This window comes from Populus trichocarpa, chromosome 2 (genome assembly GCF_000002775.5).
Source record: "Populus trichocarpa isolate Nisqually-1 chromosome 2, P.trichocarpa_v4.1, whole genome shotgun sequence".
In the NCBI taxonomy this organism is placed as follows: Eukaryota; Viridiplantae; Streptophyta; class Magnoliopsida; order Malpighiales; family Salicaceae; genus Populus; species Populus trichocarpa.
The window spans coordinates 6,684,779-6,712,200 of record NC_037286.2 but is presented as its reverse complement, the minus strand read 5'-3'; the positions used below and the strand labels follow the sequence as shown (position 1 = coordinate 6,712,200).

The window sequence follows — 27,422 nt, the reverse complement described above, 5'->3', positions numbered from 1 at the left end:
TCTTAGTCGGTGACTTAACTGTTCATATTTTAAGTTTTGTTTTTTAAAAATTACCGGTTTAAATGCTACAAACTTCAAGACCACTAAAAACTTATCTGATCGTTAATTTTAGGATTTCGGAGGATTAATTGAGGTGTGTATAGACTGACTCGGACATCTATAATTATAAAAAAAAAACAAAAAAAAAAGGTTGAGAGTTCGAGCAAAACCGGGAGAAAATAAAACAGACAAACTTGAAAACTGGTAAAAGAATCGCGACATTCAAACTCCCTTGAATAACAAATTATACTTGGATTTTAGGGGCATACATGTATTCCCATTTCACAACCAAAAAAAAAAAAAAAAACAAATGAAAAAGAAAAATAAGAAAAGACCAGATCCGTATCGCCCCTCACCCCCTTTTATTCTTGTTTTTTCCACTCCTTTTTACTTTTCCTTCTTGAACTTATCCCTTAATGCAGAGCATACAATGCACCTTTCCTGTGTTATGGTAATAGGGAGGGAGGGTAGCACTGACAATCCACTGAACAAACCAACTCTACAATGACCCACCACCACTCAACATTATTGCTCCCCCCATTCTAATGCCCACCCACACAGCACAGCAGCACTGAGATCTCATCTCTCAAACACAAAAACCACAATTTAAATCCTCTCTCAAACTTCTCCCACCGATTTTGGACAACATGATGCCACAGCATCAGCAACCGTGAGGAAGATTTTGTCCTCTCCAATCAATTGTGCAGAACCAGAGGCATGGAGCTTATCAATCACCGCCGGTCCAGGATTTGCTAGGATAAGCTGTGCAACAACACAAGGAACATCCGGTAAGGCTACTTTTCTAACAGTACCGAAGCACATATTACCGCACTACATGTGTTTGTGTGTTATTACTAGAGGCGTGTACGATACTGCAATGTAGCTGTAGTTAATTTACAAGCTTAATTTCATAACATATTAGGTGGCAGTGTTAACGTGCAAGAGTTAATCACCTGAATCTCTCTTTTCTGGAGACTTCTGAATAACTCTTCCATCGCATGGATGCCACTGGTGTCAATGTCAGTAACGGCTGGCACCAAATCCAAAAGCATCATAAATGAGTTTTGAAATTAAATATTAGCAAGTCAGCTCGTAGATAGCAATGAAGATTCAGCAGAGAACAGCTTACGTGACATCTCCACAATTAAAAACTGGATTTTGGTCTGGCCGGATTTGTTTACTAGCTCATCCTCATCCCTCAACCATCTCAATATCCTGCAAGAAAATCTCATCTTTAGCCTCAGCAAAGCTGCTGCTGGAAATCTCACCTTCTTGCGAAACTCTAAATAATAAAATCATAGCTATGTCTTAAGCTCCTTTTACTTATGAACGCTGCAACCATAACGCTTCAAACACACGAATTCCACAAGTTTAAGCTTCAAATGCCTCCCCCAAGCCAACAAAACAGCCTGACCAGATTATAAAATTACTGAATTTATCCATCATAGTCACTCATACAAATTGTTTGACTTTCTAATTGCCTATCATCTACAGTTCAACTCTATTCAGGTAGCTTCCTAATCAAAACAAGTCTTACAAATACTAGGGTTGTGTTCTTCCATTATAGCTAAAGCCAAAACCTCAAAGAAAAAGGTCCTTAATTAGAAGCGTGAGACAGGAAAAAAATAACAGCCCACTGTTCGATTTCAATTCATAGATGGTCTTTCTCCACCAAAACAGTACAAAATACACATGAATCGAATAGCTAAAAGGCCAAAAAACATCTTTACCTTTCTTTGATGTAATTAGAGTTAGAAAAGTAGATCGCAGAATCGACTCTCACTATCAAAACACCAGGGACCTTAGCTGCTTCAGGATATTGTAGAATGTTTCTGTATACAGTTGTCCTCGGTAGATTTCCAAGAATTGCGGTCCGGGGCCTGGTAACTTGCAAGAGAATCTTGGCAAAGGATATCGAAACCTTCCATGACACAATGAAAACATAATTTAATCAATCCTGGCAATCATATATAGTAATACAGGGATTTTAGCTGGCGGGTATCATAATTCTTACTGCAATCAAGAGGCCAATCTCAACAGAAACAAAAACTACACCAAAGAATGCTCCCATGCAAGCAACAAAATCAAATTTGTCAATCTTCCATATCAAATATGCTGCATCAAAATCAATCAGGCTGATCACAGCTGATATAATTATGGCTGCGAGTATAGCATTTGGGGTATACTTGAAAAGAGGTGTCAAAAATTTTAACGTGAAAAATACAACAGTCGCCATAACAATGTTTGAGACTGCAGTTTGGCAGCCAGCCATGTAGTTCACAGCTGATCGAGAAAATGAACCTGCAAGTAATGAACATGAGAAAAAAAATATAGTGAATTCAAAGGATTTTCACAATCACATGAACCTCCTCATATCAGCCCTAAGGAGTTTCCCATGCCAAACTCAACCCAAAAGGAAGATCAAAACATCTAGTAGTCAAACATTTGTTTGGGAACCATTAATTATATGCACCTATTCTAACTTAGGCGTCACAGATTGTAAGTAGCTGTATGATTGAAAAGTTCACATCTACTTTTCCTTTTAATTGATTGGATTTTATGGCTGCTCAGAAAAATGAAGTTTCTATAGTCGAGTCTAGATCATATATGATTGCGCATCCACAATAGGTGACACACTTCGTTGTCATTATTAAAATGTAAGGTGCCATAATTTATATGGGCATCCTTCTCACCTGTTGCCACATAGCAAGAAGTCATTGAACCAACAACGTTCATAGTTCCTAGTGCCACCATTTCTTTGTTTCCATCCAGCTGATAGTCTTTCATCGCGGCGAATGTTCTTCCAATAGCTATGGCTTCCTGAAAATCCCATTCCAAGATAAAGGGAATACAAACTCTGTTAGATGATCGAAGACCGAATTCTCTTAATATAATGGGCAAATTGACAATAGCTTGCAAAGTTATCTCACCGTCAAAGCAATCATCCCAGCCACAATACCAATCCTAGCACCTTTTAGCAAATAGTCACCACTAAAATATATTTGATTCACAGAGGGGGGATTTATTCCTTTGTGTATGTGTTTCACCTTCAAAAATCACAGAATAATTAATAGTGTGATACCACAGCCATTTATGCTATCACCCCTTCTGATGTCCCAACCATAATTGTAATCACAGAATCATGCAAGTTATAATTGAAGGAGAAAACGAGAGTTTCTTACAATTTGAACTCCTTGCTTATCCGCACGGGTTATATACACAAAAAATGTTGACAGAACAACAGATATCAACGGACCAATTGCTGGCACCCAGAAGAATTTCTTGTTCTTCTTTCCCTATTGCTCAAATGATGGTGAGAATTAGAAAAGTTTTGCAATAAGGTTACAGTTCACATAAGAAATTGGTATAATTAGACTTTGATCAGACTTACAATGTACTTGGCAACAAGAAGGAAAGATAAAAAGCTCACTCCAATAACAATAGTTTGCCAGTTCCACTGCGAAATATTTGTTGTACACAAATCAGTGACCACAGATATGAGAATTTATTTAACTACGGATTCTCAATTTACTAGATAGTAGTTCACATTTTAAAGGTAAGAAAAAGGCTACACTACAAGTCAGAGAGCAAGGGGGAGAGAACTTACTCCATGATGAGCTGAGGCAAATACTGAGTGCATTACAGAAACAATATCAGTTTTCTTTGTAAATTTTTTTATCCCAAGAAAACCCTTAAGCTGTTGGAGGGAAATTGTGATGGCAGCTCCACCCATGAAACCAACAACAGCAGCATGTGATAGAAAGTCAATTAAAAACCCCAACCTGATAAATTGTTCCCAATCAGTATGATGTTAACAGAAAGATATAATAGATAGAGAAACACCAAAAAAAACTGCAATATGTACACGATCAATATGAAAAAAAGCTGAAATTTTAATCTCCTTCTGAAACATTTACCTGAAAAACCCAAGGGTTACTTGAGTGATTCCAGCAAAAAATGTAGCTGTGAATGCCAGCCTCCGATATTCTGTTGCGTTGCCTACAGGATCAATTTCATTCTGAAGCAGAGTCCCCAGCAGGAGAGACACCACAGCCACTGGTCCTATTGCTATGTCTCTTGAACTACCCATGAAGGCATATATCAAAGGTGGAACAAAGCTGGTGTCTGAAAAACATTTTAAAACAAAAACAACAGAAACACACCATCAGACTCAATAAAGAGGAAAAGTAATGCAAGATGCACACAAATAAGGGAAACTTACACAATCCATACTGAGGATCCAAATTTGCAAGCTTTGCATACGCGATATCCTGATTTTTTCCAAAAATATAAACTATTAGAAATAGTGCAAAGAGGGGACTACACAATATTGCTGCTTCTTACGTATCTTTTAAGCAGATAATCTACCTGGGGAATGCAAAGACTAGCAATGGTCAGCCCAGCAATGAGGTCACCTCTAAATTTTGCAAAATTGTAACTTCTTCCCCATTCAAAAATAGGGAATATAGCTTGGACGCACAGGATGAACTTTTTAGAACTCGGTTGGTCCTTAAAGGGACGTAGAGGATCATCTGCAAAGAATGTCTCTTTCACAGTGGCTTTGAACTCACTGAAGAGGTTTTGCTTAGGAGGAAGTCCAACCTTGTGAACATAAGGTGCATCTTGAGGATGACGGTGAGAGGATGACAGGCTTCGAATATCCATAGCTGTTTTTTCAAGGTCCTCTTCAGTTGAATGAAGCACTGAAGACGTAGACAACTAATTTACCTGTAATGCAGGACAGTTTACAAGATGATCATTATCAGAAAGAAGGCAATGCTGATCATAACTGCGCACAAAGAATATGAGGCAAATGCTTGAACTACTGAATCAAACCAAGGTAAATATCCTTGGCATGTACAGTAAACCTATTCAAGTACAAACTCTGAAATTTATTAACAGAACATCAAGCATATTCAGTAAAGTCTCCCCAAAGAAAAGCTAAGCAGAAGCTAAAGAAGTGGAAAGACGCTGACAAACTAATGAAATGGAACTTTAATCAGTGGACAATAGTCAAGAAATTGAAGCTAACCACAACAAAGGAAGCTAGCATGGAGAGAAGGTTAGGACAACTAATGCAGGGAAATGCTAAGCCGTCTTGAACATGAATGAAAGTATAGAAGCTCCTGCTTATATAATTTCTGAAAGGGATCACTGGTCAAACCTTCCTAATTAACATATATATATATATATATATATATATAGAGAGAGAGAGAGAGAGAGAGAGAGAGAGAGAGAGAGAGAGAGAATCATGATTACCAACAAGGTATGAATCTAGATCTCTTACATGTCAAATACATGGTACAGAGCAAAGTGGAGAGCGAATTTTTTATTTCAGACCGATCTAGACATGGATTATCCAACACTTGGTGATAGATGTAAGCAGTTTTTCATCGCCTCCATAATTGTGGTGCTTGTGAAGTAAAAAATTGCAATTCGAGAGTAGTTGACCTGGGAGCATACGTGGCAGCAGCTAAGAAACTGGCACCTTTCGCTTTCCTGGCATGTTTTCTCCTCAAACCATCAATAGTTCATGGCTAATGTAAAGCGAAAAGAGGTTTAATGTCTTGTTGCCTAAGGATTTGGTATCACAAAGTGAAAAACCTGAAAACGCAACTCCTCTCCAACCACAATTCGTCATTAGAAAAAAGAACATTTTCGTTCTAAGCTTTTAACTTCCTTTTTCTAACTAAGTTATTAATTTCCATGGTTCTTATAGACCAGAAAAAGAAACAAGAAAAAGGCCATGTCCTGTCCACAAAGAAAAGGGATATTCGTATCCAAACATAAAATGAACAACAGCAATTTTTGCATTATTCTATTGAAGAAATGACATTCAATGACAGCATTTAAGCATTTATGGTTAAAAGCTAAAACCCTAAAACAGGAATGCGATATTCAGACAGGACACGAACAGGACATCAAAAATTATTTTATACATGATCGTTAAGTTCAAGAATTAATTTTGTGTTTTCCGCAAAACCCTAAGAGCCAACTTGACTGCAACAACGAAAGCACGTCATAAGCATTGATTGATTTGTTTATTTAATTAATTAAATCATGAAGCAACACCCAAATCATTGTATATCACTATACTCAACCTACATTGTTAAAAAGAAATGTCACAGGATAACACTGTAAAACTTTCGGTCTGTTACTGTTTTCTTTCAATGTGTAGGCAGAAAAAACAATACCATGATGATGAGAAGCAAAACCCAGAATTCAAAGGGTCCCCTTTTCCTTTCTATGATTTGAAACTAACAAATGTGAATCTCCCAAATTGCATGTCTTTTTAGAAGATGATAGAGGAAGATGGGTTCAAGAAATTAAAAGACATTGTATCTCACCTCCTCGTTCATGCACTTTGTAACGAAAACCATATAAGATTAACCAAAGTCCTCGCCCATTTCTGTAAGTTAAAAAGAAGAAGGAACAAGAGGGCAATAAAATATATTGAACAAGAGGCAAAAAAAGAAGTAGAATTTACAAAATTATAAAGTAGTAATAAAACCTTAAATTAAACAGTTATCACCTACCCAATATTACGTGCGCCAAACTTGATAGTGTTTATTAATAAAACAAGGAAAACCCTTATCTGTGTATCCTACAACAACAACACAGCCCCAAATCCTGTCCAGATTCAATGTATTTTTCTTATAACGATGCGTCCAGCTCAGGTTCTTCCCTGTGTTTACTATTTCTTTTGCTATTGCTAAAAAGAAGGTGAACCCAGAAAAAATATTTGGCAAAGAAATTAAATAAAAAGTCTTCTCTTTTTGTCACTCTCTGTATGATTGCCGAGTTCAAACTTAATAATAGGACATTAATTAGCTTCTCTTCTCTGTCAATCTAACAGAAGGGGAAAAAAAAAAGATTTGGTAAAAAAGCATAAACCTAATCTTAAATTCATGAAGTTTGGTTATTGTTTCGTGGTGGGAAACTTGGACTCTAGTTATTTACGGAGCTGCCACGGGGAAAAGTCAAACAAAGAGAAACACCATACGATGCTGCCACTTATTCTACGCCTCTGCTTTTTATGTCAACGTTTAGCAATAATATAACTTTTCTTTCTCCATCCTGCCTGCGTGCGTGCCTTTAGTCGCAAACGTCAGTGGTATATTGAACGCGGACGTGTTTGGGTCCAGGTTCTCCCTGTTCACATTTGTCAAACTGGGGTTGCTGCTAAGATTTCGGGTCGTTGATATTGTTATAATGTTGTTTTTTAAAATATATTTTATTTAAAAATATATTAGAATAATATTTTATTTTATTTTTAATATTAGCATATCAAAATAATTTAAAAATATAAACAAATTAATTTCAAACCAAAGAAACAAATTTCAAAAAATCTTGAAATGCGGGTTGCACTGTAACTCCAAATAATCCTTTAGTTTTTGATATTGTGGTAACGATTGTTTTTTAAAGTGTTTTTCTCTCAAAAATATATCAAAACAATATATTTTTTAAAATTTATTATTGACACTGACAAATAACTTATTCCGCGAATGCATATAATATAGACAACTCGTATAATATAAGGCGAATCCATGTTGATTTTGACAAGGATAGATATGATAAAGACACATTAAAACAATCTAAAAATATTAAAAAATATTTTAAATAAAAAATTTAAATTTCAATGAAAATGTCATAGCCCAACTTTGATTTATTTATTGTTAATGATTTTTAAGTTTATTTTTCCTTATATTATCTATGATTTATATCTCAACAACTATTTAAACTATTTTCTTAAAAGCCAGTAGTACAATATAACTAAACAACGATTTTTTAAAACAGTTTACCCTCAAAGCCAAATTAGCAAATGGCTTTTTAGACGTGATGGGTGAGTTCAAGAAAAGGGTGCTTGTTGGAAGTCAAACTTAGAAAAGGCTTAAAATCGAGAAGACCGAGGAATTAGTGGATAAAGAACAACTACGATATCGAGCTAGAATATGATACAACGGGATGCATGTTAAAGTTTTTGTTCCCTAAGAAAAAGGATGATATTTGATTTTCGCTTTCTGTAACCACAAAAGAATCAAGAAAGGCAAGACTTGGCGCATTGTAGGCCCTTCGATACTCTCACGATGCGTCCGCCGAGTAATCAGGTGAGGTCCATCACCTTTGGATTAAACATAACAATTTACTTTTCTTTTTCCTGTTTGTCCTTCCTTACGTGGCATACCTTTTGCGATTGCCAAGGAAGCTTTCTTCCACTAGGGTTGTTCTCATGGTAACCAAAAACCACTACGTCTACAATTGTTTTATTATTATCAAAAACATTAAAGCTGCTGCTGAAGTTACTGTCTCTCAGTACACAGCTGACTATTTATTATAATAACATAATTATTATATCTGTCGCTTATTATTTAATTTTTTAATCTCTTTTCGAGGATAGGCTGGTATTTTAATCCTGATATAAATATTTTTTTAGGCTTGTATAGGGTTATTTTGATAATTATATTTTTTTAATAGATGATAAAATTATTTATTTAACCCTGAATAAAATAATTCAATGTCTACCACATAAGAACATTTTTGTATTTTTATTTTTATAAAATAATGTAATTATTTTGATACCTTTAAAACAAAACCAATTAAACTCTAGCTTTTTTTTTTGTCATTTTACTTTGTGTTTTATTGTAAATTTAAAGGGTTATAAGGGCCATTGTTATAAATTATATTTATTAAACATACTTAAAAAAAAAAACCTAGAAGCCAGTGTGTGGATGGCTATTGTGTTGTTCTAGTGGTGTGTGAGGAGCTGTCCAACCACCAAACACTGCATTCTGAAGCGGTGTTTGGAAGGTCTCAACTTTCCGAATCCCATGAGGTGGCGCATGTGTCACCATTCACAGTGGTTTGGCGCCGTCAGTCATTTCTTCCCCCCTTCTCTCTCTCCCCACCTAGATTTCCGCGACAACCCCTGCAAAATTTAAGAACAACCATTTAATTTGTTGGTTCATCAAATTTGGTCCCTTTTCTTTTATTATGTTTTTTTTTTATCTAAAATGATTTATAAAATTGGTGATCTTTTCAATTTTACCCCTATTATATTTTTTAATCTTTCAAATTTGATCCTCATTCTTTTTGTTCTTATTTATTTTTTTGTTTTAAGTCATTTTTTAAATTGATTTTATTTTGCGATTTCACCGTCCTTAGATTTTTTTTCCTATCAAATTTAATTCATGCTCTTTTGATTGCTATTTTTTTGGACTTGACAAGTTTTTATTTGGAATCATCTTTTAAATTGGTTTTGTTTTATGATTTCATCCTCTTTTGTTTTTTTATAACAAATTTAATCCTTATTATTTTGATTGTTGATTTTTTTCTTTAACATATTTTTAAAATTTATATTTTTAAAATTGGCTTATAATAAACTTCTTGATTAGACTCAGATCCGGTTTCATAAGTTGTGGGCTTTTTTAGATTTGATCAAGTTTAGGATGTTTGTCCAGATTCACTTGATTTTTACATATTTTTTTCAATTTCACCTCTATGATTTTTTTTTATCTTTAAAATTTGATTTATATTCTTTTAATTGCTATTTATTTTATTTGGGATTATATTTTTATTTTTTCATTAAATTGCATTTTCCTTAGATTTTTTTCTATCAATTTTTTTTCTTATTCTTTTAGTTGCTTTTTCATGTTTTTTTTATTAATATTCTTTTGCCGATCTCATCCTTCAAAATTAAACTGGTTGAGAATTATGTTTCTTGATTGAATCTGACTCAAAGATTTCACGGGATATGACTTTAAGATATTAGACCAAGTTTAAGAGGTTTGCCCTGTTTTTTTCCCTTTTCTAAGTTGATTTTTTTATCATCTTCTTTAAACTTTTGTTTTTATTTTTTTCAGTTTTATTCTATTTAGTTAGCCATCAATAGTTTTTTTTTATTTCACCCCTTACCATTTTTTAATTTATCATATTACAAATGATTTTTAATTTCATCCCTTATGATTTTCTAATCTTTCAAGTTTGATCCTAATTTCTTTAATTGCAATTTTGTTTTGTTTGAGATCTTTTTTTAAAAAAATTTTATTCTCGGGTTTTTTCTTGTCAAATTTAGCCCTATTTTTTTTTATTATTCTTTCTTTTTACAAGTTTTTTTATTAATATTTTTTTGGATGATTTCTTCTTTCAAAATTAAATTGGATTTCATTTAAGTTTCTTGTTTGAATCCAAATTATTTATTTAACAAGTTGCAGTTATTTTCAAAGAAATCTTATCCATTGCCGCAGAGCACTGATTTTTTTAAAGTTGACTTGTTGCTTCTTTATTTTTTAACAATCAAATATTTTCTTTAATGCATAAAATCTTGAAAATCAAAGTTGATTCATACATTGAAGCAAAAGATAGGTGAACTTCTGACAGTGTGAATGGAGATAAAATGTTTCTAATCATCCTCTCAGCGGACACCGCTGCACCACCGGCCGGTTCTTCTTATCACTAGCTAGCTCATAGAATGTGAAATATTAATTTAATTTGGTTAACCGTCCAAAAATATATAAATAATTTTAATTGAGACACCTTTCAGTTAATCATAAATTAAAATTCAAATCCTGCAACAACGAGTTCATATGGTGGGAATCAACTTGTGTACTGACGAAAGATGGATATGATATTGGATTTAATGCTTAGACTATGCTGTAGTCTAATTGCCACGCGAGGAGGAAGAGAAGGGAGCTGACAGTATGTCCTCTCGATACCACATGGATCATACAGAATATATATTTTATGTTAAAATAATTATGTCAAGTCCAATAATTGATCTTGCCATCTGCACATACACACCGCTTTCAATAGTGAGGTGGAGTCCTTAGAAAAACTGGAGGGAAAATACTTATTAAAGTGGAATTAAAATTAAAAAACTGAGAGGGCCAATATAAAAAATGTAAGAGGTTATCATGAAAATAAGTACAAATAAAATAGACCACACATAGAATAAGTTGTTATGGGATGCTATAAGAAATATATTTAAAACTAATGTGATACTACAATATAAAAAGAAGAAGAGGAAGAATAATAAGCTTCCTAGAGTGCTCGGTTGGGCCTGGCCCAACCGAGTTCTATTTTCTTTTTTATGTATCTCTCATCCCTTATCTTTGTATAATTTTATTTGTTATTCATGAATAATATTTACGCAAAGCTCATTTAGAACGAGTTTCGAGTCCTCTAACTCGGTTAGATTGAGCTGCATTGCCTCTTCTCTCTCTCTCATTCTCTCTTCCTTGGCTTGGTCTGACTAAGCTACCTCGTCTCATCTTATTTTACTAATCATTAATATTATTTGATGAATAGTGTTATTTATAGGGTAATATTTATGCATGATATTATTCATGAATAATATTTTTTTAAAAATATTTTCTAGATATTTTCCAAGCTATATATTCTTTGATTTCGAGAGAGAGGGCAATATATCAAAAGGATTATTCATACAGAAACACTATACTTACCATTTATTCACTACACAAAAAAAACACACTAAACAAGAGAAACAACACACATCTCTTCTCTACTTGAATTTTTACCTGCATGTCACTCTATAAAACAAGATCAAATATTGATTTAAATAACGAAGTATCCTTGTTCCACAAGGAATCAAATCTCATCAATCATGAAAAGTCAATATATTTTTTTTTTCAATGAAGTTTTTCCACTATTTCATCTTAATGTCACGTTGTTTAAACTTTTGAGTTGTCACAGCACACAAGATAATGCATTTTCCGCCCTTAATAATTGGATTTCTATCAAACTAAAGATTTTTTTGAAAAAAGGTTCAGTTTATTCTAAGTCAACAGTTACAAATGTACATCTCTTTTTTTCAGAGTTTAATTAGATAAGCTAGCTATTTATAATTCTCAATGAGCTAGAGGCATTGATTTCAAGTTTTGCTTCATGTACGTAGATTAATTGGGTTTGAAAGAAAAATATGAAGGGATTGAATCACAGAATTTTTTTAAAAAATATTAGATGTTGTAGATAATTTCTCAAAGAAGAGAAAAAGAATATTTTTTTTAATTAAAATTATCAAAATATTAAATTCTATCAAAAAATAAACAAAACAACTTTATTTATACTAATATTAAATCTACACCCTAAGCTTTTAAAAGGAAAAATTTATAATAAATAATTATATAGAATATAAAAATAATATACAGTGAAATGTTACTGGGTTCATCGTCGTGTTATAGATGATATTATGGTAGCAATAACGATTTAAAGTGTTTTTTATTTAGAATTACATCAAAATAAAGTGTTTTTTTATTTTTAAAAAATTATTTTTGATATCAACATGTTAAAACGATTTAAAACCATAAAAAAAAATTCATTTTAAACAAAAAAAATTTAAAATTTAAGGGAACATGATTTGTATGTAGTTCCCAAAGACTATCTTCAAATAAAATACATGTACTGCCTTGAAAAGAAAATGTAAATCATGAAGGTATATGTAGACCCGCTCTTTATTGCATTTTTCTTTGAACTTTTTCTCTTCTACATGTCTCATTATGTTCCTATAATTTGTCCTTGCCACACCATGCTCTCCTGAATTATTGGGCACTTGCTCAACTTGGGGCAAATCTCACATCATTAATGCAAAAATCAAGTGTCGTTAACTTTGGGCAAAAACAAAGTTATAGGTAAGCACCTCTTAATTGTATTATTAGCTAGGTTTAGTTTGTCTCTTGAATTATTAGGCAAGTGCTTAACACATGGGACCAGTCCAGCTTCATCTAATTTAGGAATCAATGATGATTAGGCAATTTAATTATTTTAATGAATCGAATCAATGATGATTAGGCAATTTAATTATTTTAATGAATCGAATCAATGATGATTAGGCAATTTAATTATTTTAAAGAATCAAATCAGTGATTTTCTTCCCCTCGATCGAGACACCTGGATAATGCATGGAGAATTTAAGGCTACTAATCGACTTTTAGATCAATGATGATTTAGAAAAGGGGGTTAAGAATCTCGTGCATTGATTCTTAAACAATAAGGAGCATTGGATAATGAAATTAAGCCTTTTTTTTATTCTTGTTAAGATAAAAAAACTGAACCATTAAATTTTGAATATATAAATTATAAAAAAATCACAACTATTTATCATGAATTCATTTTATCTCGATTTACACATAAATTAGTTTTAAAATACTCTTCAATCATTAATGAAATGATTATTAATAAACTAAGATAATTTAACATACTATTATGGACGTGGAAAATCTAAATCTTTCTTATTTAAATTACTTCTTATTACATTATTCAATAGTACCTTATTTAGCGGAGTCATTGTCTAATCATCATGAGGATATCATTCCCGTTGCTCAAACATTTTTTTAGTGTGATTATTGACTGTCTATTTTGTTGTAAAATATGTGAGGGATAAATACTTTTTTTATAAAATACTTTGTATGTAAAATACTTTTAATATTTGGTTTGAAAAATATTTTACATAAAATATTTTCTATGTAAATATCTTTTAGTGGGGTGAGATGGTACATAGCAATGACGGCGGTAATATAATAATGAAGGAGATAATAATGATTGTGATGATGATAATAATAATAAAAACTATATTAATATGTTAGTTGTGAAAAAAAAATGATAGTAAGATAAAGATAATGATTGAAATAATTGAATGATATTGTAATTACTATTTATAAAATATTTTATATTCATTAATTTTATAGAAAACAAATATAAGAAAATATTTCTCTCTAAAATATTTTACACTAATCAAACAAATCTTTAAATTCATTTTCATTTTCTTTTACTGGAGCCTACGTGTGAAAACATTATAAAGATTTATTATATCTGTCTAGATACAAGCTGCCTCAACGTTTCTTTCCCAAACTTTCTACCTAGATTGCGTCCACATTGGCATTTTAGGTGCATAAATTGAGTAATGGATTAAGTAATTATGTTCTATTGAAATAAACAATTTTTTAAAATTATATAATTTATAAAAGAGTGAAAATGTCGATGTCAATGTTTAACAAAACTCATGTACATTTTTTTCCTTAAAAAAACAAAATCACAGCTAATGTTTTTCTCTATTTCTTGTTCTCATTGATCGTAATACTTAAGGTGACTTTAATACAAATCTTATTAAGTTAAGACTTCTATTTTATCCGACTAAAAAATAAACTAATAAAATAACTAATACTAAAAACCTTTTTAATGCAAATCTCGTAGATATAAAAATTTAAAAATCTATAACAAAATAGATAAATAATTTAAGAAAGTCAGAATTTAGATTTAGATATAAACAATTAGTTCAGGTTCTTTTTTAATATCTTTGGTTTTTTTGAAAAAGAGAAAATTAGGATTTTAAATTTGAATTTTGAATAATTACCATCCATGGAGACATTTCGGTGTTATTTTTAGGAGTGGAAAATACATACTCGAATTGGTTTGAGGTTTGCCGGTTGGGTTGGGCTGCATCAATAGCAAAGATTGAAGTAGAGAAAATCTTGTCGCGGTAAAAGCATGATCGAGACATATCATGGAGGGAAAAAATTGGCCTGGATAAGTCAACATGCTATTTGACATGTGTTTTGATGCGATCAGATATTTTTTTTAAAAAATAAATATGCATGTTTTTTCATGTATTCTTGGCCATAAATTTTTTTTTAAAAAAATATGTGTCAATCTAATTAAATAAATTAGGATTTATTTATATTAATAAATGTTAAAAACATCATTAATGATAATGATAAGCAAAGAATAAATTAGAAAAATTTAAAAATAAATATAGATCAAGATATTTAATTTCAAACATATATTTAATTGTGTCTAAGTGCTAATAAAATGATGTCTATCCAATAAATTTTTTTTTTTTAAAAAAATATCATGAAGTGGGTATCTTATGTTTACATTTAATCAATTATTTTAATTTAATTAAAAAATATATTTTAAAAAATATCAAAGTAAAAAAAATAACAATAAAAAAAATAAGGATCAAATTTGACATTATACCGTGCTTAGAAAAATAGAAATAAAATATGAAAACACCTTTGGACAACAACTTTAAATTTTTTTGGAACCAAGGGTAGAATAAACATTTTATTGTACATTATACAAGTTAAAGTATTTAATTACCACTATGATTCTGGTAACAACTAATAGATCCTTGTGAAATAACTGGATTTTTTTTATAGCAAAATTGGTATTCAAGTATGGATTGCTGTAGTTAAATACTCACACTTTTAGAGTTTTGTTACTATATAATATCATTAAATCCGGTAGTAAAAGGCTGACGATGATCTGAATTATAATGCAAAACCGAGATTAGTTAACGAAGTTTCCCTATCTGTCATTAGTTGCGCATGTACCTTACCCTGGAGAGGGCGAGGAGATTTAATTTGTTTGCTTGATTTAAAATTGTTGTTTATGTTAATCTAAGGTGCACATAGTAGCTTAAATTCTTACCCGAAGCACAATTAGGCTACAAAAATCATCAGTACGGTTGCTTTACAGTTTGATTAATCAATGCTACAGAGAAATCTAAATATACATTAGACAATCTAGCCAAAAGGGAGTTGTTAGATGCCTCAGAAAAAAATATTGATGTACTTGTTTCTTCTGTTCCTTTTCTTCTTAATTTTCCCCCCTTTTCTGATAGGAAATTTATATTCTTAAACTTCGGAGTGAAACAGTATTCATTTCCCATATAAGAAAGAAGATACGAAAACTGGCTCCGACCTAAAAAGCTTCAATATTCGATGGAAAATTTAGACATCTTTGAAAGCCAAGCAAGAGGGCAAAATTCTGAATCGAAATCATCACAGGGCCCCTGTCTGTTTGACAGGATACGTACTGCAGAAAAAAAAAAATTGAAGCGCCATATGTCTAGTGGATTCTAGCATTTTCTGCACTAGTATTTTGATGAAGAACTTAATAACCCTGCATTTTCTGACCATTGAGTGCGGCTGTTTAAAAAGAATAAAAAAAGGAAGATGGTGACCAGAGATATCTACAGGGAACTGTAGGTCAATGAAAAAGAACATTTTGGAATCTATGTTAGTGGGTCGGCCATAAAAAGTTATGGAGGATGGTTGTGGTGCGAGCTTTATTTTAGATGGAGCAGCACTATAATTAATGAGCAGCTGAGAAAGAGAGCTCATGATTTAGGTGGTTTGATTGTAGCAGAAGGGGACCATGGCACATTGTCACCCCGCCAATCCTCATCCATACAGATATATTCTGTCTGTTGTAAATAGTGGAAGGACCTGCAATTCATCCATAGCCAAACACATGCATGGTGCTGCTGCTTTGTCTATGTGAGTTTTTAACTGATCACTACATTTAGTGATCTTTGGTAAAGAGTTTGTCTTCAAATCATTTCCTAATCAAAAGAGAATCAGGTGAGATCATTCGTTGTTCTGAATTTTGTGGTTATGAGTAATTGAAAATGCTGGCTATCAACTTATTATTGGGAAATTTTGAAAGCTATAACTGATTACATACGAAGGGAATACTTAACAACAGTATTAATTTAAGAAAACAGCCTTTTGAGAATTAGTCAAAGCACTTATTGTTGTAGATAATTGGGGTCCAAAATCCTGCGGTAGGAACTTGATAAGTTCTATGAACATTATTAGACTTCTTTTCCCTCCCACTTATTTAGCGTCTTGACCTGAACCCACTTGGCTAGTTTGGTTCATGGTTTTTGTTGACTATATGGTTCGTCCGAAAGAGAGATTGAGCTTCAAGAAATAATGAATGATCTTATCAACACACGAACCTCTTGATCTGAACCCACTTGGCTATTTTGGTTCATGGTTTTTGTTGACTATATGGTTCGTCAGAAAGAGAGATTGAGCTTCGAGAAATAATGAATAATCTTATCGATATATAAATCTATAATTCCAATGTACGCCGCGGTGGAAAATTATGGGTATGTATCTTTCCGGACAAACTAGCTACTCGAAGACCCTCGAAAACATTTATGGGTTCAGGGAAGGGACCTCCCAAATATTGGGTAGTTGTCGCTAATCAGGGTAGAATGATTTATGAAATGGTGAAAGAATATCAAAGCCTAAGCATATACATGATCAAATGCAGTTCTAATTAAGCTCCGTCCTATCTAATAGATGATACACCCCCTTCAATCTAAAGCTACATTTATGAAGATGGATGTGATGGTGGGACTCAATAGTACTGGCCTTGGTAAGCTTGAGGCATAGTGGATCAAATTCAGTCAGACACAAGTTAAAAACATATGCTTAATATTACAGACGTACATATAATCAAAGCAGAAGGTATTGATCCGATCCCTTACAATTGCGTATCTTCTTCTGCTTTAATTTGGTAATATATGCTGTGTGGTAAGGGACAACGTTGATTCAACGGGAATCAAATTAAGTGGAGGGCCTTCTTCTGAATCAAAGTTTTCCTTTCTGGTTATTCTTTCTAGAGAAGGGTTTTTTTTTTTTTTTTCTATACAGAACTGCTACAAATGGATCTTGCCTATCTATCTATCATATCTCCGAAATCCAAAGATTCTAGAAAAGGTTGTGCCACGAAATGCATTTCTAAAGTGAAGGCTCCGAGCTTGATAGAAATTAAAGTTGTCAAAATTAGAAGTTAAAATACCTTTTTTTTGGCAGACATGTCAGTGCTGAGAGAGATGAATAGGCTTTCGTGTTCTTCATAAGACTGTATGTATGCAAAAGGATTTACACATAAAGATATACACTACATTCGCGTTGGACATGCACTCAGGATGACTCATACACAAAGATGGAGATCTTCTCTAACCTAAGAACCAGGACTAATAAATTATGAATCCATATTATATACAATCATCTTAATTTCTTCAATTCATTCAATGTGAAATATTTACAATTCACATATGCGCGCATATCTAACTCTCTTTTTTCCAAGGCATTGGATACGGTCCATTGGGTTTCGAATACAAAATGAAAGTCATCTTCTCAACTAAATTATGAAATTGATGATAATGAAGCAAGTGAAACCTTCAACCAAGAAACCACCAGCAGATACAGAATCATTAGGTCAAGCTTGTTTATATAAATAATGAACTGTTTATCCAATTACAGCTTCAATGCTCTTTGTTTCTTGAAACTAAACTTAACTGGGACAGGTGAGATAAATATCTCTATTTATGGTTTGGTTTGCCCTCCTTCCAACTTCATACGCACGATTAAACTCGTATCATACGAGGCCTTAATATGAATGCTGCGATTATCTGGTAAAGTGTGGTAGTGGCCTGCCATCTAGTAGATGATGGCCAAAATGAAAATATACAAAAGGGCTCCCTTCACTTGCTCAAGTTTATGGGCAGGTCCGGCAGGATATCTGGTCTGTAGAACGCTCCCATACCGATCACATTTCATAAGAAAACAATCACTGTCGGCCATATAGATGTATTGACAGCTAAAATATGTTGTCCATCGCCTGAATCTCCCGGGGATTGTCACATGCTTTGTTTTTCATGGTCCCAGATATGGAAGTTCGATGTCTTTAATTAGTTTTGTTGCTGCTTTTTCGATGGCTAGTTTTCTCTTTGCACATAATGTGTCATTCATAGATATCTAAATTATTATGTAATTCAAACGAAAAATAAATAAAGTTATTAAATTGTCAATACTAAAGTGTTTTTTGATAACCGTAGTGGAAATAGAAGCTTTACTCCTACTTTGTACGTATTTAATTGAAAGAAATGAACATAAATTCTTTTTTAAAAAATGATATATTATTTATATAATTCATTGTCTATGATATATTACTTTTCTTCACATATTCTTTTAAAGAACATTCTTTCTATTGTGACATTAAATTACATAATAAAAAAACATTACATTACTCAAACTCTCTCAAATAATAGAATGAAATGTCTTTTCATCCGTCAATATTTTTTTTAAAGAATATTAGTAGATTTTATAAACGTATAGAAAACATTTCATCTAAAGTAGTGTGAAAAAATAAAATTTTCTGAATTTTAATAATTATTTTATTATTTTTTGAGTTTTAATTAGATGCAGAGTGAATAGTAATTAAGAACATAGACATGATTAGAAATTTTATGACTTATTTTGTTTAAAGAAGTGTTTCTAATATTAGAAACGATTATAAAAGGTAAAAATATGACGACTAGTAATATTATATCTTTTTTAATTTTTAAGTTTTAGTAATTTATATAATTAAAAATTCTTGAAAAAAAGCTTCAAATAAATAAAAAAATAATAAGATATTGGATATCATATACTAACATTTATATTTAATATTTTAAAATTAAAATGTCTACTCCTACTACAATCACTATTATATTATAATATTTATGGATTACTTTTATCTGAATGAGGCAATAATATAAATTTTATAAATTATTTTATATAAAAAACCCCTTATATATTAATATTAGTAACGATTATAAAAAGGAGTTAAAGATAACATGAGAGAACAATACCTTCATATAATTGAATGAAGTTTTATTATTTTTAATATTAATTATTGACTTTTTTTGAACTATTTTTAATTATCCATTCTTTTGTTTTGGTTTAGTTGAGCATAATAATTACTTTGACTGACGGTTTGGTGAATCCTTTGTCGATAAAAGAATATTGCATTTGAAAAAGAAAAAAAGATGATGTTTATCATTATGAAAAATGTTTGAAGAAATTCTAAATAGTTAGCAATGATTAATGATTATCATTATTAAAGTATATTAATTCAGTAGGTACATACCAATGATTCTTATATATAGTTAGCAATATAAATTCATCTTACCTTTTTAAATTTAATTTAGTCGATCTTGGACCAATGATCTCTTTTTAATTATTAATTATATTTCCATAAAACTAAATCACTAGAGAGGAAAAAAAGAAGTAATAGAGAAATCACTAATATAGTATACATGAGTGCATCCCTGCATGTACACACACATATAATATAATTAGTTAGTTGACCAGTGTTTCATCACCGGTAGGATGAAGGAAAATCTGTAACTTTTGCTTCTTATAAGTCAACAAAAAAAAAACTAGTTGAAATCTTATAAATTTAAAAGCTATTAAAAATTTATATGGTTGTTAATTTTAAGATTTATAGGATTAGTCGAGATACACGCAAGCTGGTCTGGAAATCCACATTATTAAAAACAAATCTTTAACTCAAAAAAATAAATGTACAGTCATTTTTAACATGTTTTTTAATATTAATAAAAAAAGTTAATTGTAAATAAAAAAAATACATATGTTTAATAAAATAAATAAAAAAATTATATTTGTCCATAAATGTAAAAAAATAGTTAATACTAACTAAAAACTAAATTGACAAGTTAAAAAATAAATACAAATTAAGATATTTGATCTTGTGCCGCAAATAGCTTTTAAGTTTTTATTTTATTTTATGTTTATGAACTTTTTTTTTTGGGAGAAGAGCAATAATTTAATTTAATTAAAATAAAATAATTTTTTATCAGATTTCATGCTTTCCTTATTAATATATATTTTTTCTAAATAATTAATAGGTTTCCAAGCTATGATGTTTATTCAATAAAAAACTAAAAGCAACAGAATAAACAAAAAAACTAAACATTTTGAAATAAAAAAAAATGTATCTATTTAGTTAAAACTCCATTTTATTAATACTCTCTTGCTTCTTCTTTTTTCCATGTCTCTACCAGAATAGTTGTTTTATAAATAATAGCTCATTAGAGTTATGAAAAAAAGTGTTAATAAAAAAAAGTCTTTTAATGACTTTGACTTAATGAATTAGAAAAGAAAATAATATAATTCTCGCTTGCTGTGACCATGACGAGAAACTCCTTGTGATCTATTTTGTAATTAATTATACAAAAATTAAAAAAAATAAGACATCGGCATGAAAAAAAAAACATTATGTAAGAATTAGTTTTTTGTTAAACCCTTTTTTTTAATTCATGTAATTTTTTTTTTTACAAGTTCTTTTCATAAGAAGCATAATTAATTGAATAAAAAGTACCGGAGATTTGAAAAAAAAAAAACAAAATATTTGCAATAGCTATAATAACACAAAACTTTATTATTATATAATATCTAAAACCTCAAACATAAAAAAAAAATATCTACATAACAAGTTTACATATAATAACGAATAAAATGATAAGCAACAATATAAAAAAGAATATAACTTTATTTGAGAATAAATGTCAAATTGAATGATATCTAATGAAATATTATCTTAAATCTATTCTCATTTATTTAATTATTATTGATTTTGGTTAAACTCTAAGAAAAATAATAATTATGAAGGGTTGTAAAAAAAAAGGCATTTGTTCATATTACAAAAAAAAAAAACTATTATAATCTTATTTGAAAATAAATTCAAAAGTAAGAGATATTTAATGGAACAATACCCTAAATGTTATAAGTTTTATTTTATTTTAAACAATAATAATAAAAAAAACACCATTAAAACAACTCAGGTATTTAGACCTAATAGGAACAGGCTCTGGCCCAAAATAGAGAGTAAAGTTTACATTGGCCTACAAGACTAAACCCACGTGACTAGCTTTTTAAATTTTTTTTAAAAAAATATAATAAATTATTGATTCAATTTCATCCATTGAAAAGTTGAGGTTTTGACTTTTATGACCTAAACAACTTGTTTTTCAATTTTTTCACCAAAAAAACATCTTAAAAAGACTTCTGAAACTAAACCTATTTTGGTCTTAAATTAACATTAAAGCAATTTAAAAATGATAAATCAACTTGAATCCAAAATTTTCTAAACTTCAATCTATTTTTTTCGGGTAATATAAGAGGAAAAAACATCTTATCAAATAGAACCTATTAATATCAAAAACTGCTTGTTTTGTTGTCAGAATTTGACCAACCATTAACTTTCTCTCTTGTTATTATCTCTCTTTTCTTTCAATTCAAATACAATTCAAATACTAACAAATCAATAAAATAATTTTTTAGATTAAAATTAAAATTTTAAAAACCAAAAGGATTGCAAAAGAAGAAAAAGAAAAATAGGTGGGTTAAACAATACCTTTTTTGCAAATTTGATATTGGCAACACGGTTTCCCCTTATTCTATATTTTGATCCTTTTCTTTTAATTTTGTTTTTCCACTGTAAACCAAAACTTCTGATTAAATTTCGCGAGGCTGCGGATGCAAGACAGACTTTGAGTTCTGATGGTGTTTGCAATTGATTTTGTAAGGCGAATGTGTTTAGTTCAAATAGCAGAAAACAAACCTTCAACTGTTCAAGTCAGCGGGTAAAACTGGATGGAAGGTTAGAATTGAGATCCTTAAGTAATGTTAAGGGAGAGGTAAAAGTGACGGATTTTTGCAGTTAACCCTTTCTTGTATCTCGTATTTTTCTCAGATTGATCTACTGAATTAGTAGGAAAAGAAACAATAGATAGAAACAAGATTTTTCAGAGAATTGTAGAGTAAAATGACATGATATTTAAACACATCAAGTTACGTGAGAAGATGTTCAAAACATTTAATTCAATGAGATTCGACATCAAACATCCACTCCAAATAAACAGGATTTGGTAAGGAAAAAAAAAAAGAGAGAAGGAAATAAACGCTGTCTTGGCTTTTTCTACACAAAAGCTCCTGATAATCTTTGGTGGATAACAATGAAGGATGGCACAGTACTGTGCTTGATTCATAAATGGCAGTCACGCTCAATGTCACTATCAGACCTCAGCACATTAATATTTACACTTCTACTGTATTCACTTTCGCTGCACAATCACTGCATGCTTAATTTACACAAGTATATAAGAATTTATGGATTCCAACTATATCAAATCAATATCTTAGATACTTGTACTAGTGAGGTTAATTGGATTACTTTAAAGGTGCCTTTTGCCTAGTGAATAATAATGATTGCATTTACTATTTGTGGACCAGTACATTATAAGCAATATAAGAACACTTCAAACTGATATAATATAGAAGCTCAAGGAGTTCCCTCAAGCACTTCAAACAGTACCATGGGTTCTCAGCCAATTCAAACCTTCAGCGTGGAAGAGCGGCGGCGGCGGCATCTTAACATGGAAGATGCTACTAGTCAGCTTGAGATGGCACAGTGGGTGCTGAATTCTCCTGATCCACCAGGCCTATTGCAAGAGCTCGGTAGTTCAGTGAGAGAAATTATTTTCCCTCATGGAAAAAAGCACACTTCATCAACTGCGAGGCGAAAACAACAAAGCCGTGCCATGGAATTCTTGCAAGGGGTATTTCCAATCCTGAGATGGGGTAGGGATTACAAAGCTTCCATGTTTAAAAACGACCTAATGGCAGGTTTAACTCTTGCGAGCCTTAGCATTCCTCAGGTATAATGTGACTTCTAATTGTTTGGTCACAAAAGAATATTATGACCATGTTAAGGTTATATTTTCAGTCTCCTCTGACATGTATGTGTAAATTCTTTCTGGTAGAGTATTGGATATGCTAATTTAGCAAAACTTGATCCTCAGTATGGCCTGTGTAAGTTTCTGGGCTCAATTCTATCACTTTTTTGAGTTTTTCTGACTCTTATAATGCCTTGAAATTACTTCTTGCTAATATGTTATCCTAAACTTTGGATTTATTGACTTAGATACTAGTGTTATCCCACCTCTGATTTATGCTATAATGGGAAGTTCAAGAGAGATAGCCATCGGCCCTGTAGCTGTGGTATCTATGCTGCTCTCCTCCATGATTGGGGAGATACAAGATCCTTTAGCTGATCCAGTTGCCTATAGAAACTTTGTTTTTACTGTTACCTTGTTTGCTGGGACCTTCCAAGCCATATTTGGACTGTTTAGGTACGTAATGCTTTCAAAATGAACTTTTAACTTCTCATTGCTTTCTACTCCAGAGACCAGACCAGTTGCTCAACCTTTATTATCTGCAGGTTGGGTTTTCTTGTGGACTTCCTTTCTCATGCATCCATTGTTGGATTTATGGGGGGTGCTGCCATTGTCATTGGTCTTCAGCAACTGAAAGGGCTGCTTGGAATCAGCCATTTCACCACCAAAACTGATGTGGTTTCAGTTCTTCACTCTGCTTTTACATCAATTGACCATCCAGTAAGTTCTGCTAGAAGATGCATGTTCCATGCCAAGGGTTCATAATTAGTCTTTTTGAAAATTAATAAGAAAAATGTCGTAAAACGACACACAGACATCACGAATAATTAGTGACTTGCTGAAATGATTCGTGCTTGGTTTTATTTTATTTTTATTTTTTTCCACTCTGTTCTTCTCCAGAATTCATTTGAGTAGATATATCAGAAAGAAATAGTACATCAGTTAAATTGTCACCGATTTGACAGTGTTCTTTTTTTTACCTTTCGCTGCTGATCATGACAGTGGAGCCCATTGAATTTCGTCCTCGGTTGTTCATTCCTAATTTTTCTCCTAATTGCCAGGTTTATTGTAAGTAATCACATGCTAGCATCCCCGCGTTTTCATGTTCAAGCAAGTTTTTTCTGTTTCATTGACTAATAAGTCTTGAGAAAACTGTTGCGTATGCAGGGAAGGAGAAACAAGAAGCTCTTCTGGTTCCCAGCTATTGCTCCTCTCGTGTCAGTAATATTGTCCACTTTAATTGTGTTTTTGACAAAAGCTGACAAGCATGGAGTTAAGATTGTAAGACACATCAAAGGAGGCCTGAACCGGAGTTCAGTCCATGACTTACAACTCAGTGGCCCACAAGTGGGGCAAGCAGCCAAAATTGGGCTCATTTCTGCCATTGTTGCTCTTACCGTGCGTATGCAAAACTTATGTCAAGTTTTTATCCAAAATTTTTTAGATAAGTTTCATGATGTTAGTTAAACATCTGCATCAGGAAGCCATTGCTGTTGGCCGGTCTTTTGCTTCCATAAAGGGCTACCACATTGATGGGAACAAGGAAATGCTTGCCTTAGGCTTCATGAACATTGCAGGATCTTTATCTTCTTGCTATGTTGCCACTGGTGAGCTCCATTGGCCACTTATTCTAGTCACTAAATTCACACCAAATCAGTGGTATCCAATCAACTATTAGCCTGTAAACTCATATAAAATATTTAACTGATTTCGACATACTTCTGCAGGTTCATTCTCAAGAACTGCTGTGAATTTCAGCGCAGGATGTCAAACATTGGTGTCCAATATAGTAATGTCTATTACAGTACTTGTCTCACTAGAGGTGTTTACTAGGCTCTTGTACTACACTCCCACTGCGATCCTTGCTTCAATCATTCTGTCAGCTCTTCCTGGACTCATTGACATACGGGGAGCTTATTATATCTGGAAAGTTGATAAACTAGACTTCATCGCTTGCATTGGTGCTTTCTTTGGTGTCTTGTTTGCGTCAGTGGAGATTGGTCTTCTAGCTGCGGTAATTCCTATTAGTTTTCTGTTTTATTTAATTCCCAGTCTATTCATTTACAAACACGTAAGCCTCATCAAGAATCAATTAGCAAGACCATGAACAACAAAAAAAAAACATCTATCGAACTTCAACGCAAAACTCATATATTAATGTGTCTTTAGAACCATGTCGGTCGAATCCAGATATTCAAAGATAAATTTGGAGGAACTTAAGAATCTCGTGACTGGTGGGTGCGTCTCATAATTGAGTTATAATCATTCATCGAGCATCTGAAATTGATGGGGTATTCTCATCGTTGGACCTATTGACTTCCAAGTCAGCTGCCATGTTCTGTTTCTCACAACTTCGTGCCCACCACAACTTTTTGTCGTATGGATCTGATAGGAGTTGGGAGCTAAAAGAATCTTCACTTGACTGGTGAACAGTCTAGCACTACGAAAAATGAGTTACTAGATGGGCTAGGATATAAGACCATATATCATAAATGCCCGTGAAATCTGTACTGGTAGTGGAATAGTGGCTTGTAGTTGGGAATACTTTGGAATAGCGTAGGAATATTGAGAGTTTTAAAACCTATCCCTGCTACTTATCAGTGCTTTATGGCATCTAAATTTTTTTCAATGCCTTAAATCATCAAGTTGATTCGATTTTACATAACAAGTCAGGTAACAGTTCGCAGTCACAATCATAAATTACAGACCCCCTTCCCCATAATTAAGGCACTAAGCTAAATGTTCAATCAGCATACAGACTGTGTCTGACCACAAATTTGATGGATTGCAGGTCACAATCTCATTTGCAAGGATATTGCTGAATGCCATTAGACCAGGCATAGAAGCACTTGGGAGACTACCAAGAGCTGATGTGTACTGTGATATGAACCAATATCCCATGGCCGTTAAAACTCCCGGCATTTTAGCAGTCCGCATCAACTCTGCCTTGCTTTGCTTTGCGAATGCCAATTTTATAAGAGAAAGGTACAGATGTGTATGTATGTATATTTGGTTGTGGGTATATATAGTCTGTACATGACACAAGAAGGCTGAAACGAATTAGTGCAGGTTGATTAAATAATTAGCTAAGAATTGTTCTTTGTCTCAGGATATTAAGGTGGGTGACAGAAGAAGTGAATGAAATCAAAGAAAGCACCGAGGGAGGGATTCAAGCAGTAATTCTTGACATGTCCAGTAAGTGTCTTGGATAAGATTGAAAACAAACCCTGTGTTTTGCTTCAATGTTCTTCCTGAGCACAGATTGAACTTTTTAGTTGTGTTTCGCTGCAGATGTAATGAACATTGACACGGCAGGAATTCTTGCGCTAGAAGAGCTGCACAAGGAGTTGCTCATTCATGAAGCACAAGTAAGACAAGTGACCTGCACAGCATTTTAGGATATATATACCATCCCAGTTTTCATAAATTTGTTTCTGATATCACAAAATAAAAATAATTAATAAAAAAAAAAACTCGCTCACTGTTTTCTTGCAGTTAGCTATAGCCAACCCCAAGTGGCAAGTGATTCACAAGCTAAGGTTGGCCAAATTTATAGACAGAATTGGAAGAGGGTGGATTTTCCTCACCGTCAGTGAAGCCGTAGATGCATGTGTTAGCTCTAAATTAACTGCCCTCGCAAACTGTTGATGCGGAGTTTGGCGGCCTCTTGCTTAATTAACCGAATAAGCTCTTTTGCATGGAGTAAAAAAAAAAAAAAAAAAGCCTCGTGAGAAATTGAAATATTTAGCATAAATGTAATCCTGTGAATGTAATCCTGTGAGCCTACTTGGAGTTACATTTTTCATGGAGTTATGGTTGCGAAAAGTTTTTTTAAAAAAAGATAACTTGTTTAGTTCAATCCTATATTACAAGCCATTTTTTGCTTTAGAAAACAATAATATCAAGTACTTCATCACTATATTACAAGCCATTTGTTGAAATCAATACTCCATTTATTTACAATAAAAATATTATTCCAATAACAGTACGATGGGAAAAATGATTTCCACTTGATGATGAAGAAGAAGAAGAAGTGCGAATTGCTTTGGAA

At 32.2% G+C, this 27,422-nt stretch overlaps 2 protein-coding genes across 6 annotated transcripts; one reads left to right on the top strand and one right to left on the bottom strand.

Moving 5' to 3' along the window:
- Positions 1 to 241: 241 nt before the first annotated feature.
- LOC7463199 (sulfate transporter 1.2) lies at positions 242 to 6,825 on the bottom strand. Of its 5 annotated transcripts, XM_024595279.2 has the most exons (15): positions 6,576 to 6,825; positions 6,387 to 6,448; positions 4,408 to 4,767; positions 4,262 to 4,310; positions 3,957 to 4,164; positions 3,647 to 3,821; positions 3,431 to 3,496; positions 3,222 to 3,335; positions 2,970 to 3,086; positions 2,733 to 2,859; positions 2,054 to 2,340; positions 1,770 to 1,960; positions 1,169 to 1,254; positions 993 to 1,069; positions 242 to 801 (listed from the first exon to the last, which is right to left on the bottom strand). In XM_024595279.2, exons 3-15 carry the CDS (start codon positions 4,702 to 4,704, stop codon positions 658 to 660), a joined length of 1,938 nt encoding a protein of 645 aa, XP_024451047.1. In that variant the 5' UTR covers positions 4,705 to 4,767; positions 6,387 to 6,448; positions 6,576 to 6,825; the 3' UTR covers positions 242 to 657. The 5 variants fall into 5 exon arrangements, with proteins under 5 accessions (XP_024451047.1, XP_024451049.1, XP_024451050.1 ...); XM_024595281.2 differs by lacking the exons at positions 6,387 to 6,448; positions 6,576 to 6,825 and adding an exon at positions 5,491 to 5,584; XM_024595282.2 differs by lacking the exons at positions 6,387 to 6,448; positions 6,576 to 6,825 and adding an exon at positions 5,299 to 5,314.
- LOC7495138 (low affinity sulfate transporter 3) lies at positions 686 to 27,230 on the top strand. The gene is made up of 13 exons (XM_024595276.2): positions 686 to 827; positions 22,974 to 23,353; positions 23,459 to 23,507; positions 23,620 to 23,827; positions 23,917 to 24,091; positions 24,374 to 24,439; positions 24,539 to 24,769; positions 24,852 to 24,978; positions 25,099 to 25,385; positions 26,163 to 26,356; positions 26,481 to 26,566; positions 26,663 to 26,739; positions 26,867 to 27,230. The coding sequence occupies exons 2-13, from the start codon at positions 23,012 to 23,014 to the stop codon at positions 27,017 to 27,019; spliced, it is 1,995 nt and encodes a 664-aa protein (XP_024451044.1). The 5' UTR covers positions 686 to 827; positions 22,974 to 23,011; the 3' UTR covers positions 27,020 to 27,230.
- The last annotated feature ends 192 nt before the right edge of the window (positions 27,231 to 27,422 follow it).